At 37.2% G+C, this 16,837-nt stretch overlaps 1 protein-coding gene across 1 annotated transcript in view; it reads right to left on the minus strand.

The window, feature by feature from the left end:
* The window catches only part of EML5 (echinoderm microtubule associated protein like 5), a 193,516-nt gene that overhangs the window by 62,830 nt on the left and 113,849 nt on the right, over positions 1–16,837 (minus strand). Inside the window, 4 exon segments of the mRNA XM_021099592.1 lie at positions 10,632–10,773; positions 13,693–13,820; positions 14,906–15,017; positions 15,650–15,852. Of these exon segments, the coding sequence (XP_020955251.1) occupies positions 10,632–10,773; positions 13,693–13,820; positions 14,906–15,017; positions 15,650–15,852 (585 nt within the window).

The following is a 16,837-nucleotide window of genomic DNA, read 5'->3' on the forward strand; positions in this document are numbered from 1 at the left end:
CTTAGAGATATACATATGGGAGGTAGTAGCACACGGATAGTAATTACAGCCATGAAACTGGGTAAGAGCTTGTTATTAATTTATTGCCTCTCAGCTCCAAATCCATCATTCCTTTTCCTGCTATATAATTACTAGAGTTGGATCCTCTAGACATTCATTTTTTGCCAGCTGACTTGGGTTTGGCCAGTAGAGGGTGCTGGAGGATCCCTGCAAGGCCAAGAGGAAGCAAGGGACTTTTCTTCCAGAGTGCTAGAACCAGTAGTAGATCAATGAGAGGACAGGGGTTGGGGGCCTGGGTGGGGAATTTCTCTCCCACAGTAACAGAAGATCTCCTAGATCAGCCCTGTCCAGTTTCTTTTCCACTGGCAAGTTGTGTGTTCCTACCTCTTCAAAGAGATCTGAATCTCAGCCTGGGGGAAGAAGGGAAGGGTCCATGTAAGTTCATCTTCCTTGATCATTGTTCACTAGCCCTATGGGTGGTAGCTGCTTTCTGCAGTTGCTACTTCTCTATCCCTTAGTACCTCTCTCTTACATCTTTTCATAGTTAAACCACCTTTCATTTGTGAATGCTCCATATTAAACTTTCCCTGTTCAAATCACTGGAGTGGTTTCTGTCCCTGATTGATATAGAATTGGTACTAAAGTGGTCACAGGAGATAGACCATTAAAGATGGGATTTTTGGAACTGGTTTAGTCACGCCTTTGAGCCCTTGCCAATGGGAAATGGGATGCTAGCAAACCAAGGTATGCATTGTCCTAACAATTAACTACCCACTGAAGTAAGTGCCCTAGGAGTCCAAGAAGCTGCTGCCCTTGACCGTTACAAAAGTAATGATACTACAAGGACTGTGTTGTGCAAGATTCCACTGAGTGCGTGAAACATTTACAGAAAGAAGTAATAAGCACAGATCCTTTAAATGCTCAGCACAAGTCATGGTCTAAGTAGAGAGAGCTTCCATGAAAGAATCTCTGATATTGCTGAAAATTTACAATATCAACTGAATTCACAGACTCACCAAGTTTCTTATATGAAAGTTAGGGCACTGACTGGGAAAGAAGACAACTCAACTTTGGAATAGGAACATCTGATTGGATTTAGACAAAGTGGAGAATCTTCAACTTCTAAGTTATTTGGCATCTTACTGGCCAGTGCAAATAGCTTGCTCTCCTGTGTCTAAGAAGACTCCCCTTCTGAAAGAGATGCCTCACAGGGATGCTTAACCCTCTGAAGAACCACCACAATCATTCCTTTGATGTCACTAGGCCCCTAACTTAGATCAAATCTCAGTACACTCTGAGGCAGAGGCTGGAAAATTCTTTTTTTTTTTTTTTTTTTTTTGCATTTTAGGGCCGCACCCATGGCATATGGATGTTCCAGGCTAGGGGTCCAATCGGAGCTACAGCTGCTGGCCTACACCACAGCCACAGCAATGCAAGATCCGAGCCACGTCTGCAATCTACACCACAGCTGACAGCAACACCAGATCCTTAACCTACTGAGTGAGGCCAGGGATTGAATCCAAAACCTCTTGGTTCCTAGTCTGAGTCGTTTCCGTGATGCCACGACGGGAACTCCTGGAAAATTCTTAAAGGACTAGAGAATAAATATTTTCGGCTTTGCAGAGCATATGGTCTCTGTCACGGTTACTCAACTCTGTGATTGTAGTGCAAAAGACAACAGATAAAAGAACGGCATGGCTGTGTTCTGATAAAACTTCATTTACAAAATCAGGAGGTGGGGTGGAGTTGATCCATGGGCTGACTTCTGATATAGAGGAAGAAATCTAAAAGCTTAAGGAGGTAAAAATGTTGGAGTAGAATTTTCACATGCAAACCGCATACCTTCCCATCAATTACATCCCCTAGAAAAGTCTAGAAAATAGTCCCTTCATAAAAACACTGAGAAATACATTAATTAAGGGAAGCATCTGCATCACTGAAAAGCTCTGTGACTGTCCTCCTTTGTAGGTCAGGAATGGGAGATTTTGCTATTAATATGAACTCCTTGATTTAATAGATAACCCTGGAGAAGCAGATGCCAAGCAGCAGCACTTAACCAACAAAACAAAGTGGATTCTTTTATCAAAAAGGGCAGCAGCAACATACTAATAATCAGAATACTTTGGCTGGTGGAGATTTCTGTTGGTGGCTAATTAATCATTTTATCTCTAGTGTCTCCAGAGATTAAATAAATAAGTTACTAGATTAGTGTTTGGTCTATTTAATAGAAAAAACTACAGACCTGGTGGCTGACTTGGACTTCAATCATGACAATGCAGAGTGACAGATTCTCAACCACTTTTTAGATCTAGGCCAATTCATCTACTCAGAGCCCCTGCTTGACGGGAAGGCCAGGTCCCATTGAGGAAGAACCCTGAGCACTGTTACAAGTACATAAGGTAAAGCTTCCTCCAAGGATCTGTGGCCACTTAGGAGGATGACTGTGAACTGAAGACAAGGAAAGAGCCAACTTTCAAGAATGAGTAGACATGGGCTCTGAATTTACACTAGTTCTTGAGAAAACAAAACGCAGCAGTAAAAGTAGGGCCTTACGGTGATCATGTTATAGATGGAATCACAGTACAATTTTGAATCACAGTGGACCCAAGTGGTCTGTGGAACCCACTGAACTCCTGAATTGGAATAAATATACTTGGCAAATTGTACAATGCTCTATGCTGGCTCTGTTAGCCACGGAGTAAGGGTCATCACAGCAGAAAGAACTAAATAAAAACCCTAGGAAATTTCTCTTTCTACCAAGAAAGTAAACCAGAAACAAAACTGCAAGCCTGAGAATTGCAAAAATCAGTGACATTTTCAAAGATGTGAAATACACAGGAGTGAGAATACCTATCACATCGTTATTCAAACTTGCTTGTTTGGTCTGTGCTGAAATAAGACAGATTTTAGCTAATAGACATGGATAATAATTTTAATCAGATGGTGATTCTGACTGAAGCTACTCTTCTAGGTGTACTCGTCTAGATCTTTACTAGAACAAATTAACCAAGTCCCTAGCATTCCACATGCAGCTACTGCCCTGGTCAATGCTTTTATCTCCATATCAATTTGTAAAGACCACCAGAAGCAGTTTGCTTTTACCTGGCTTGTATGTGTGAACACCTTCACATCCTTGACTCAGGACTATTTCAACTTTCCTGTTCTTTGCCACAATACAGTCCACAGAGATCCTGATCATCTTGACATTCCACAAAACAGCTCAATGGTCCACTACTTTGATGACATTATGCTGAATGGATCTGGGGAGCAGGAAGCAACACGTACTTTAGATGCCTTAGTAAGACATAAGTGAATCAAGAAAGTGGTGGATAACTTCTACAAAAATCCAGGGACCCTGCCACCTCAGTGAAGTTTATGGGGATCCAATGATCTGGAGTATGTCAAGACACTCCCTCCAATGTGAAAGACAAGCTGCTACGCCTCCCATCACCTACCACAAACTAAAGAAGCAAAATGCTTGGTAGGCCTTTTGGAAAGCAACATATAACAACATTTGAATGAGCTGCTTCTACCTATTAAGTCACTTACAAGCTTCCAGTGGGGACCAGAACAAGAGAAGGCAAGCTGATCTTCCACTCTGGGCCTTACGATCTAGCAGATTCAATGACACCGTGTCTGTGGTAAACAGGGATGCTGGACAGAGCCTCTGGAAAGCTACCAAAGGAGCTATGGCAGATCTCTCAGATTTGGGAGAAATCCATGCCCTCCCTTACAGATAACTATTTCCCCTTTGACAAGTAGCTTCTAGATTGCTACTAGGTCCTATTAGAGAGTAAATGCCTAACTATGGGATCTCGGATGACCATGTGTCCTGAGCTTCCTATTATGAACCGAAAGTTACATGACAAACTTAGCCACTAGCTGGAGGTACACAATAGCAATCTATCATCAATTGGACATTTCAGAAAAGACCAGCTTGGAGAGATCTGGAAGTTACAAGTAATTTGTGTGAATAGCTGGCTCAGAATCCATCAGCAATAATTCCATGCCTCTTCTCTTTCTCAATCTATACCTATAGCCTCACGGATGTTCATTATGATCAGCTGAGGAAGAAAAAAACATTTGAGCCAGATTTACAGATGTTTCTACACAGAATGCTGGTACCCACCTGAAAGCATTACAGCCAAAGTCAGGGGTGACCCTAAGGGACAGTAGTAAAAGTAAAACTTCTCAGAGGGCAGCACTTCAAGCAGTACATCTGGTTTACCATTTTCGTAGTGAGAGATGACTAGATAGACAGATTTACACTGATTGATTAGCAATTGTTAACTATTTGGATGAACATTTAGGGACTGGAAGAAATAAGACTGGAAGACAAGAGACAAGGACATCTGGAAAATTGATGTGTGTGTAAAATTCTCAGAAAGGGTGTAGGATGTGGAGATTTTTGTGTCCTAAGAAATGCCCAACAAAGGTATCCACTGCAGAGGAGGGTCACAATAATCAGACAAAAGAATATCCTCTGTGGACATCAGGCAGCCTCATTTCCTAGCCAGCTAACACTTGCTTAGTGAGCCCAAGATGGCAAGGGCAAAATCTATGCTTGGGTTCAAAAACATGGCTTTCTCTTTACCAAGGCTGAGCTTGCTACCAGTACTGCTGAGTGTCCAATCAGCTAACAGTAGAGACCAACCAACTGAACCTCTGGTATGGCACCATTCCCCAGGGAAACCAGCCAGACACCTGGTGGCATGCTGGTTACACATCCATTATGGAGGGGACAAAGAGTCATCCTCATTGGAATAAACATGAATTCTGGATTTGCCTTCCCTATTCATAGTGCTTCTGCTAGCATCACCACCGGCAAACACACAGGATGCCTTATCCACTGTCATCAAATTCCATACTTCTGATCAAGGAACTCATTTCTTTTTTTTTTTTGCTATTTCTTGGGCCGCTCCTGCGGCATATGGAGGTTCCCAGGCTAGGGGTTGAATCAGAGCTGTAGCCACAGGCCTACGCCAGAGCCGCGTCTGCAACCTACACCACAGCTCACGGCAACGCCGGATCGTTAACCCACTGAGCAAGGGCAGGGATTGAACCCGCAACCTCATGGTTCCTAGTCGGATTCATTAACCACTGTGCCACGACGGGAACTCCAAGGAACTCATTTCACAGTGAAGGATGTGCAGCATTCGGCTCATACTCATGTAATTAACTGGTTTTATTCACATAACCTCATCACTCACAGAAGGCTACTAAGAGAAAGGTGGAATGGTTTACTGAAAACTAATTTATGGCATCTTTTGGGAAACAACACCCTGAAAGACCAGAATCTGATCTTACAGGATGTGATATATGCTATGAATTACAGACCATTATATGGTGCTACTTCATAGCCAGAATACATGGGTCTAGAAATCAAAAGATGGAGGTAGGAGTGGCTCTTCTCACTATTAAGTCTAATAGTGTCAGGTATTTTTGCTGTAAGCTCCTTTGCTGCAGACACTTTATTGCAAGTATTTTTGCCACAAACATTTTTACCATATGACTGATTGTGAGGTAACTGTGTCATGAAAGATGCAATAACTGACTGACAGTTTGGTTTGACAAGTACAGTACAAAAATGATATACAATAATGATTTCTTACTTTGAAACATAGTATATTGGACGAGAAAGAGGCTAAGGGTCTAATAAGGCACAGAACTGAACGCACAATTCCCATGGAAATTTAGAACATCTATCAAGAGACACATGACAATCTGTGCTCATGGATTAGTAAAATGTCCACACTACACAAAGCAATCTAGAGAGTCAATGTAATCTCTATCAAAATTCCGACATTTTTCACAGACAAAGAACAAAGAATGAAGGAGTTCTCTTGAAGTGCAGTGGGTTAAGTGGCATTGTCACTGCAGTGGTCTGGAACTTCCATATGCCACAGGTGTGGCCAAAAAAAAGAAAAAGGAACAAATAATCCTAAAATATATGTGGCACCACAAAAGACCCCAAGGAGCCAAAGCAATCTTGAGAAAGAAGAAAACTGGAGGCATCACATTCCCTGATTTCAAACTATATAACAAAGCTATAGTACTTAAAAGAGCATGGTACTGGCATAAAAAGAGACACAGATCAATGGAACAGAACAGAGAACCTAGAAATAAACCCAAGCATATATGGTCAATTAATTTACAAAAGAAGTCAAGAATATGCAATGGGAAAAGGACAGTCTCTTCAATTAATTGTGCTGCGAAAATATAATAGCTGCATGCAAAAGAATGAAACTGGAAAAATACCTTACACCATACACAAAAAACTAACTCAATTTGGATTAAAGACTTAAATACAGAACTATGGCATAGTAACTCCTAAAAGAAAACATGGATGATAAGCTCCTTGATATACATTTTGGTGATGATTTTTTGGCTTTGACACCAAAAGCAAACACAACATAAAAAAAAAAGGGACTATATCAAATTACAAAGCTTCTGCACAAGAAAGAAAACCATCAACAAAATGAAAAGGTAACCTACTGAATGGGACAAATAATTGCAAATCATATATCTGATAATGGGCTAATATCCAAAATGAATAAAGAATGCAGAGAACTCAACAGCAAACAAACACTCTGATTTAAAAATGAGCAAGAAGACCTGAATTGACATTTTTTTCAAAGAAGTCATACAGATGGCCAACGGGTACATGAAAAGAGACAGTGAAGAGAGTAGTGGCTGCAAGAGACAAGTGGTGGCAGAAGTGGGGAGGTGGAAGAAAAAAATTCAAGTTTGATTATAATTAAAAGCTAAAGCCACAGATGTAAGTTTTTAACAGGAATTTTCATGTATATATACATACATATGTAAGTGCAAAGGCTTGCAAATATTTTAAAAATATTTACAGACATTAAGAATACAGACATTAATTCATGTTGCATATTTATACTTCTGGTTATTCTATAACTAGTTACCAAAAATTGCATTATTTATTTGGCAAAATTCTCACAGGATAGTTTATTTTAATTACAATGACTTATTTATGAAATACTAAGCCTTAGGACCATAATATTAACATATTCATTTTCTGAATAAAAGAATACTTGCTTACTGAATTTTTATAAGAGATAACTGCGTTTTATAATATTTAAACCATTATGGCTTCAGTAATTTTGTTATAATTAAGTCAACCAATATAAAAACTACATATGCCCCTTCAGGGTTATGAAGAGCCACTTGCTTTCTCCTTGAATCAACAATGATGATATAAAAATAAAAGTGATTAGAGAAGAACATTTACTAGAGTTTTTTTTGTTTTTTGTTTTTGTCATTTCTAGGGCTGTACTCACGGCATATGGAGGTTCCCAGGCTAGGGGTCCAATAGGAGCTGTAGCCGCCAGCCTACGCCAGAGCCACGGCAACTCAGGATCCGAGCCATGTCTGTGACCTACACCACAGCTCATGGCAATGCTGAATCCTTAAACCCACTGAGCAAGGCCAGGGATCAAACCCGCAACCTCATGGTTCCTAGCTGGATTTGTTAACCACTGAGCCACGACGAGAACTCCAAGAGAAGAATATTTAAAAACAAAAATACAAAATATGACTTTTCTCTTCAGCCTAATACAAAGATCTACTCCTAGAAGGAGCCAGTAATATCAGCTGATGATTTTTCAGGTCTGATATAAGACATAAACCCAAAGATTCAGGAAGCACAACAAATCCTAAATAGAATAAACAAATAATAAACCATGTACACACACAATGTTATTAAATTTCAGAACTGCAGAACAATGTAAAAGAGAACAACGGAAACCAGAGGAATAATAACTCTTACTCAAGAACTCTAGAAGCAATTAAATTATCATTCAAGAATGACAGTAAAAAAATCAAAATATGTTCAGACTAGTAGTATAACAAGGGGGGGGCCAGTGGTAATAATTCACCCTGAGTGGTAATATTGCCTATCAAAAATTTTAAAAATAATGAAACAATAAAAATAAATTTGCTTTTAAGAATTTCAATAAGTGATTAAATATTTCTGCTTCTAAAACAGGCCATCTCACTGCCATAGTCTTATATACCACTTGTTCATCCAAAGGAAGATGAGAGAATTTATGACAAATCTTTATTATGAACCCTAAAACTGTATTTTAGAAGAAAATGAGAAAAGAAAAAGTTTGGGATACAAGAAGAAAAGGTGAACAAAGAAATGTGTAAGCATAGATAAACCTAATACTGATGCATAAAATAATAATAATGTCCAATTGAAGGGCAGTTTAAAAAAAGAGAGATCCTCAAAAAATTAAAAATATAACTACCATAGGATCCAGTAATTACATTTGTGGCTATTTGTCTGAAGAAAACAAAAACACTAACTCAAAAGATTGATGAATCCCCATGTTCACTGCAGCATTATTCATGATAGTCAAGATATGGAAATAACCTAAGTATCCACGAATGGATGAATGGATAAAGAAAATGTGGTATAGATACATCTCTATGCATCTCTCTATATATGTATACATAACTATACATACTGGAATATTATTCAGTCATCAAAAGAATGAACTCTTGCCACTGGCAACAGCATGGATGGAGGTTGAGGGCACTGTCCTTAGTGAAATAAGTCAGAGAGACTTATTTTTATTATGAAATCTAAAAAAAAAAAAGCTCAAAGATACAGAGAACAGATTGGTAGCTGGGAGTGGCAGGGGTGGAGGATGGGCAAAATGGATGAAGGGAATCAAAAGGTACACTTTCAGCTATAAAATAAGTAAGTCATAGAGATGTACATCATAGTGACTAAAGTTAATAAAATTGTATATCTGGAAGTTGCTGCGAAAGCAAATCGTAAAAGTTCTCATCATAATAAAAGAAATTTTTATTGTGTTGTAATGTTATTATGGTGACTAATTCACAATATTTAGAAATACTAGATCAATATGTTGTACACCTGGAACTAACATAAAGTTCTATGTCAATTATACTTTAATTTAGAAAAGAAAAAATCTGATTAGGTTATTAAAAGCAAGTGTATTCCAAATTCGACTGGTCAGGACTTAATTGACTTGTGAAGGAAAGAACTTTTGGCACAGTGGTTTTCCGTGCACAAAGAGGTGTGACTGTGATTTTGGAACCTTATTATAACCGTTTACATTGAAAGTTCACAAGTACAGGGCTCAGCTGTGGCTGTGGTAGTGGCTCAGTGGTAACAAATCTGACTAGTATCCATGAAGATGTGGGTTCCATCCCTGGCCTCGCTCAGTGGGGTTAAGGATCTGGTGTTGCTGTGGGCTGTGGTGTAGGTCACAGATGTGGCTTGGATTCTGCCTTGGTATGGCTGTGGTGTAGCCTGGCAGTTGCAGCTCTGATTTGACTTGTAGCCTGGGAACTTCTACATGCTGCAGGTGCAGCCCTCAAAAGACCAAAAAAAAAAAAAAAAGGAAAGAAAGAAAGAAAGACAGTTCAAGTACAAAATCACAGATAATTCTCTCTAGTTTCCAAGAAAAAAAAAAGAACCCAAAGGAAAACAACATACACACATACATACATACAACACACACACCAACACACCAGAGAATGAAAATGCTGGACATCAATAACTTTAAAAAAAAAAAAAAAAAGGGAAAGACCGTGACTGGAGTTCAAGTGTTCTAGAGATTCTGATTAACTTCAGGTTTTTGGTTAAGTATCTTTATTAAATATTTAACAATAATCCTAGAAGATAAGAATAGACTCAACTTTTAAGTCAATAGTAGGAAGTAAAAATAAATCAACTGACTGAATTGCAACATGTTACCTAACTTAAACTTGACCTTTCTATTGCTAGGCAATTCTTTCCTTCATCAGCTCATTCTATCCCATTTCTTACAGTCTCAATTTCCAACTATTTCAGAGTACTCCTACAATATCCCCATGCTATAACATTCCCTGCCACTCTTCTAAGAAGTTTGAAGCTATCTGTATATCCTCATCTGGTCTAACAGTAACAGCCTTGTTCCAACAGCTGAAGAAGCCCTTGTCGTTCTGTATTGACAGGGTAGCCTCATTTGCCTCCTACAGATATGCTCCATTCTGTTTCATACTAAAATATCCTCCCCTTTTAAGGTAAGGCCTTCTTAGTTTCCGGTTTTGAATTACATATAATCCATAGTCACAGACGGTAGAAAACTTAGCTTCTGCTTCCTTCCTATATTCTTTTCCCAAAATGATACTGAAAACTGGCTCAGGACAGGCATGATCATAGGAAGTTTCATAAAGCAAAGACTAAGTATAATTAATTTTCTTTACATAGGATCATCAAGTGGACACAGAATAAATATTTAAAGTCTTATTTTTTTTCTTTTTTTTACAGCAGCACCTGCAGCACATGGAAGTTCCCAGGCCAGGGGTCAAATTGGAGCTACAGCTGAAGCCTACGCCACAACCACAGCCACACCAGATCTGAGCCACATCTGTGACCTACACCACAGCTTATGGCAATACCAGATCCTTAACCCACTGAACGAGGCCAGAGATCAAACCAGCAACCTCACAGAGACAATGTTGGTTCCTAACCTGCTGAGCCACAAAAGGGAACTGAACTCTTTTTTTATATACCTACTATCACTGTCTTACATTTGTAAAGGTTAGAAAATTGTGACAATTTACACTCAAATCTGAGAGCCACTTACCCTTTTTCAGTTTCCGGACAGCCAACATACAATGACTAGGAGAGAGATCCCATATTCTTAAAGTTTTATCATCACTTACAGTAGCACAGATGGGCAGATAAGGATGTGTAGCCAAACCCCATACTTCTCCTTCCATATGCCCCTATGAAGAAAACATAGTTAAGATCAATTTAACCTAAAGATATCTGTAGTTAGACAAATATTTGTAGTTAAAGACAACGTTCAATAATACATGATAATGACAGGCTAATGAATAATAGATAAACCTAATAAGTTTTCTCTTTATTTTTTGAAAACACCTTAAAATACCTTTGTAACAACTTTATCATCACAGTTTCAATATAATCAAGTTACCATTGAAGTCAGCTTCAAAACTGTATGCCATTTACTGGGTGGAAAAACAGGAATTGGCTGCCCTGAAATGTTAATAATTGCCATACAGAAGGGACTTCCTGCATGATAGAGCAAGGAGTGCTACAGACCTGCTCATCAGTGAAACTGGTGGAAATCATTAAAAAAAAATTAAGTCTCTGGAAATTGTTTCAAGGAGCTACAACAAATGAAGAAACATTTACTCAAGAAAATCTGCTAAATTTCATTAAGAACTGTAAAAGTTTTTCTATTTAAACCAAGACTTACTCCTTTTCTTCCTCATCCCAACTCACTGACATGAAAATTATAAAACATTGCTGAAAAAGCTAAAGATCTAAATAAATAGAAAGATCCCATGTTCATGGATCAGAAGATTTAATATTGTTAAGAGGCACTAGAGTTTCCAGACTGATGCATAAATACTGCTGCTACACTGTTGTATATGGGGGTTTTCTGCAGGATATATATATATGCATTCTCACTTCTCACACTCTTAATTACTATAGTTTTATATTATCTTTATTCCTAGCATGGAGAGTTTCTCAAAAATTTCTTAACTATTTTTGAATACAGTTTCTCTTCTACATGAATAAAAAAAAAATCTTTCCAGAATTTGTGAAAAATTTCATTAGGATTTGGATTATGATCATACCAAATTTTTAACTTACTGAGATCTTTTATGTCCTTATTAAATGTTATCATATACTTTTTTTTTTTTTGGTCTTTTTACCTTTTCTAGGGCTGCACCCCGGGGGCATATGGAGGTTCCCAAGCTAGGGGTCTAATCAGAACTGCAGCCGCCAGCCTACGCCAGAGCCACAGCAACTCGGGATCCGAGCTGCATCTGCAACCTACACCACAGCTCATGGCAATGCTGGATCCTTAACCCACTAAGCAAGGCCAGGGACCGAACCCGCAACCTCATGCTTCCTAGTTGGATTCGTTAACCACTGAGCCACAAGGGGAACTCCTGTTATCGTTTTCTTAATATAAGTATTGCATATTTTTAGCCATATTTATTTCTGGTTACTATACAGTTTTCTTTGTATCATTTTGGTATCATTTTCTAACTGGTCATTGCTAATATGTGGAAATAATTCTATATGGTGATTTTGTATATGTACATTTTATAGGACTCCTTAGTTAGTTCTAACAATTTTTTAGTTTATTCTCTTGAATATGCAAGGCATAGGGTTATAATATCTGCCAATACTGACATCCATCTAGTGTTACTCATTTGTTTCCAACACTTATACCTTCTTTGTCTTGTTTTGTTTTACTGGATTGGCTAAAACCTTATATACAATTTTGGACAATAATGGTGAAATCTGTTATCCTTGTCTTGTTCCTGATATTTAGGAGACAGTAAATATTTGAAAATCTTAAACTTTCTATAATAAATATCAAAAAGTAATAGGATGTCATTTATGACTTCTAAAAATCTTTTCTCACAATTATGAAGTTGTCTGTGTTTTTGAATAGGTCCATCTATGGATTCATCTGTAAAAGTGTATTTGTGTTAGAGTTCCTGCTGTAGCACAGTGGGTTAAGAATCTGACTGCAGTGGCTCTGGTTCAGATCTGCACAGTGGGTTAAAGGATCCAGCACTGCTGCAGCTGCGATGTAGGTCACAAGATGCAGCTTGGATTCAATCCTCAGCCTCAGAACTTCCACATGCCATGTGTGTGGCCATAAAAAAAATGTATTTGTGTTAATAGATCATAAAGACATTAACACAACTCTGTCACCTTTTTACTTAAAAGGATTATTATGATGCTGAAATTAAAAAGTAAGACACGAAAGTTTGACAGTTAATTTAATAAAAAATGTTTTGTTATTTGCTTACAAATTTACCTTATTATATCAGGATAATACATTAACATTAAAGCATATGCAGTGTTCTCATCTATATGTGATCTTTAGTATATAAGAGTGAAGTGGGGGTTGGAGAAGAAATCAGTCTGTATTAAGAAAGAAGATAATTCTTTTGCAGGGTAAAAAGTGAATCCAGAAAGTATTCCTATACAGACATGGATGAGGACAATTTTTCATTAGGACAGATCTACCTCACCTGCCATGTTTTATAGTATGGAAAACATAATAAACATAGGAAACACAAACCTAAAAAATTGATACAACATTCCTGATGGAAATGTTAAAGAAGAGCTAATCCTGCTGTTACATTTTATATTTCTACTACACAATTCTTTTTACTTCTGGACTTTTAACATATCTTCACTGATAAATATTTTCAGTAATAAAATTTTAGTATACATTCTTTTTTTAACTTTTCTATGTGATAAACTTGAGAAAAAATGAACTAAACTGAAGAGTTTCATTGAAAAACAAATGCCTTGGGTTCAACAATATACTTCAAAAAAATAAAATTAAATATGAAATAAATGGACTACATTAGATTAGTTACAACTGGCTTTTCTTTCTATTGGTTCCGTGTTTTGCAGTAAGAAAGTACTGAAAATACTGGCAAATATTCCACACAATAGCATGCATATTTACTTACTGCATCTACTCAGTTATAATTACATTTAAAACTCCTTATAAATATTAACACTAACAAATATTTCCCTAATTAATTTAACATTTTTCACCACTGCCAACTTTTGGCTCTTATGTATTGAATCAATTTATACAAAGGAGAAAAAAATGCACATTAAAAATTTTAAATTACCTGGACCAGAAGCGTTATTGGGCCACTTTTATCCACTTCGAGTATTTCACCATTCTTTGTGCCAACTAAAATATGACCATGTCCTAATGATATCGCACGTATAGATGGGTTATCTTCCAAGAGAAGACCTAAGCGTTAAATGGAGATGTTCTCTAGGTATGAAGTTACTAGACTACAAAGAGGTATATATTGCCAATGATGCTATTTTGACAATGCAAATCATATTACAAAGTTGCTTCCTCCTATACTTTAAGTACTCTAATAAATGCACCACATTTTCCCAGATCACTCACTCTGTTAATCTCAAAAGTACCACTTACATACTACATTTCTATGGTTCTATATAATCCCACATCCCCTACTACCGTTCTGACAACTGTTTCTTTTCCTTTTACATTTGCCCCTTATCCATCTCCTGATCCTCTTAGAACATGTACAATATTCTGGTTAGAAATTTTAATTCAATTCATTAAGATTAATTATGTTTACTGTGTTCCAGGTAGGCTTCAGAGGTATACTGGTAAATGTGATAGAGTCAAGCTCCTGTCCTCACAGAGCATACAGTGAAGAAAACAGATCCAATGTGAGAACATAATTAAAAAGGAACAAAAGGGGAATTTAACCTTTTGGGGGGAGGTATGGGAGAGGAAGAAATCACTCTAGACGAAATAATGACTGAGATCTGAAAAACGAGTATATAGTCAAGTAACTGGAGGAAGCAGGAGGGAGGAGAAAGGGAAAACTCTAGGCCAAAGTGAAAGCACAAAGAAAGGCCTGGAGGTCAGAGATGGTGTGACAGAGTGCAGTAATACACTGAGAGAAAAGACAAAGGAAGAAGAAAGAGCCTGCAAGGCTAGAGAGGGAGAGTCAAAAAACACCAGGTGAAACAAAAGGCCAAGTTTGAAAACAAATCCCTGACTGGAGGTAAATGTGACACTTAACAAGGCAATTTTCTTTGAAGAATTAAAAATGTTAGAAATTAATTATTAATAATCTTGCATTTGTTTATATTTTACTATGTGTATCACTGAAAAGAGATTTTGAAGGGACAGCAATGATTCTGGCATCCAGTTAAGTGGCTTCTCTTATAGAACTCTGATGCCTATCTAGTAAAGAAGGAAAAATACATTCCAAGTGTTCCATTTCAGTGATCACCCATGTTAATGAGCAATTAATCTTTTTTTCCTACAAAGTAAATTAAATCTCAAGTCACCTTTTGATCCTGGGGCCAAAGCAGCTCTTTTTATAGCATAGGTCTTTAGACATCTTTCAAAAGAGTCATCCCAAAGAGCTACCACCCCGTCTTTTCCTCCAGTTACAAATCCCTATGAAAGCAAAAGGTTTAAGTTAATAAAGATCTAAATGTTATAAAAAATAATAACCTTTTTTATACTGAAAAATGCTAGAAGAAAGAACATTTATAGCCAGAAGTTACAGTCTGAAAAAACATAAGTTAGCATAAGAATCCATGACGTTTTTAAAACATGAACAAAGAATCTGCAAAAAAAAATTTACATCGACACTAAACATTCTACTTTTAGGATAAGATTTAAAACACAGTTTGGAATCACAGAGTAGCTCTACTACTTTCAGCAAGTTAACATATATTCTCCCAGAGTCTTCATAATCCCATCCTTTAAAAAGAGAGGATAATAATAGTAGCTACCTCATAGGATACAGGGATTATATATAAAGTACTCAAACAATTTTTGACACATATTAAGTGATTAATAAATATAAAGCTAATTTTTTTTTTTTTTTTTTTTTTTACAGCAGACCTATTTCACTCTGTGTTAAGGAGTTTGCATAGAGGAAGAAAATACAGTCAGGAAGACTCCAGCTCACAGAGTTTTATTGGGTAGCTCAGCCAAGTAGAAAGGTAGTGTTCCTTTACTTGTGAAATGTTGTGCACTGCATGTTCAACTTAAGTTTAACAAAATATCATTAGGTTACTTACTTTCTCCAATGCATGCATACTGAACACTGGCCCATCATGTGCTTTAACTGTTTTTACAAGAAAGACATCTCTCCAGATACACACGTCTCCTGTGGATGTTCCAGAAAAAGCCATCTCTTCAGTCCATCCATACACTGCACACATCATTGTGTCATTTTTCCCCAGTGTGCCTACGTAGCCTTTTCTTCCAATCAATCCTCCCCCTGGTTCATAAAAAATATTATGAAAGTACCACTTTCAAAATGTATAAAGTATAAAGCAATAACATTTCTTTTCTACTGTTGTTCTTGCTTAAAGAGAAAGACATAACGATAAGAGTTAAGGAAAAAAATACAGGTCTCTCAGTCAGTGACTTGGGCAGCACTTTGCTTGGCTGAGGCGGCCACACCCACGGCTGCTTTTCGGCCATAGCTTTTTGGATAAACAAAAATATATGCTAAGTCAGTTTTAATCAGTTTTTTGACTAATTAAAAATTATATTGACATATTTAATACAAAAAGTAACAAAAGCAATACAATAAACTCTTCTATATCAATTATCAACTTACATAAAATTACTAAAACAACCAAAAACGTATGCCATCCCATCTCCCTTCTTCACCCTCTACTATTCTGAATGTGATATTATTCTCACACATTGCTTTACATATATTTTACTACTTATTTATGAATTCTTAGATAACATGTCATATTATTTTTCCTGTTTAAAATTTTTTTACAAATACCATCCTGTATGTATTCTCGTGCATCTTGGTTTTTTAACCAACAATTAGTGGTTAAAATAAATAAAAAGATAAAAAATTTTAGTGCTGCACCCGTGGCATATGGAGGTTCTCAGGCTAGGGGTCTAATTGGAACTGTTGCCACCAGCCTACGCCAGAGTCATGGCAACGCCAGATCCCAGCCGTGTCTGCAACCTACACCACAGCTCACAGCAATGCCAGATCCTTAACACACTGAGCAAGGCCAGAGATTGAACCCACAACCTCATGGTTCCTAGTTGGATTCATTTCCACTGCACCACGATGGGAACTCCATGTGGTAGAGTTTTATACATATTGATTTGTACTTCTAGAAAACTCATTTTCAAAACGATGTAGCTTTCCATTATATAAATATAATTTTTTCCTATCAGTGGGGACTTAATAAAGTGGCTTCCAAGATGTTGCTATTGAAATGATGCTGCTA

The sequence above is a fragment of the Sus scrofa genome, chromosome 7 (assembly GCF_000003025.6).
Source record: "Sus scrofa isolate TJ Tabasco breed Duroc chromosome 7, Sscrofa11.1, whole genome shotgun sequence".
NCBI lineage: Eukaryota > Metazoa > Chordata > Mammalia > Artiodactyla > Suidae > Sus > Sus scrofa.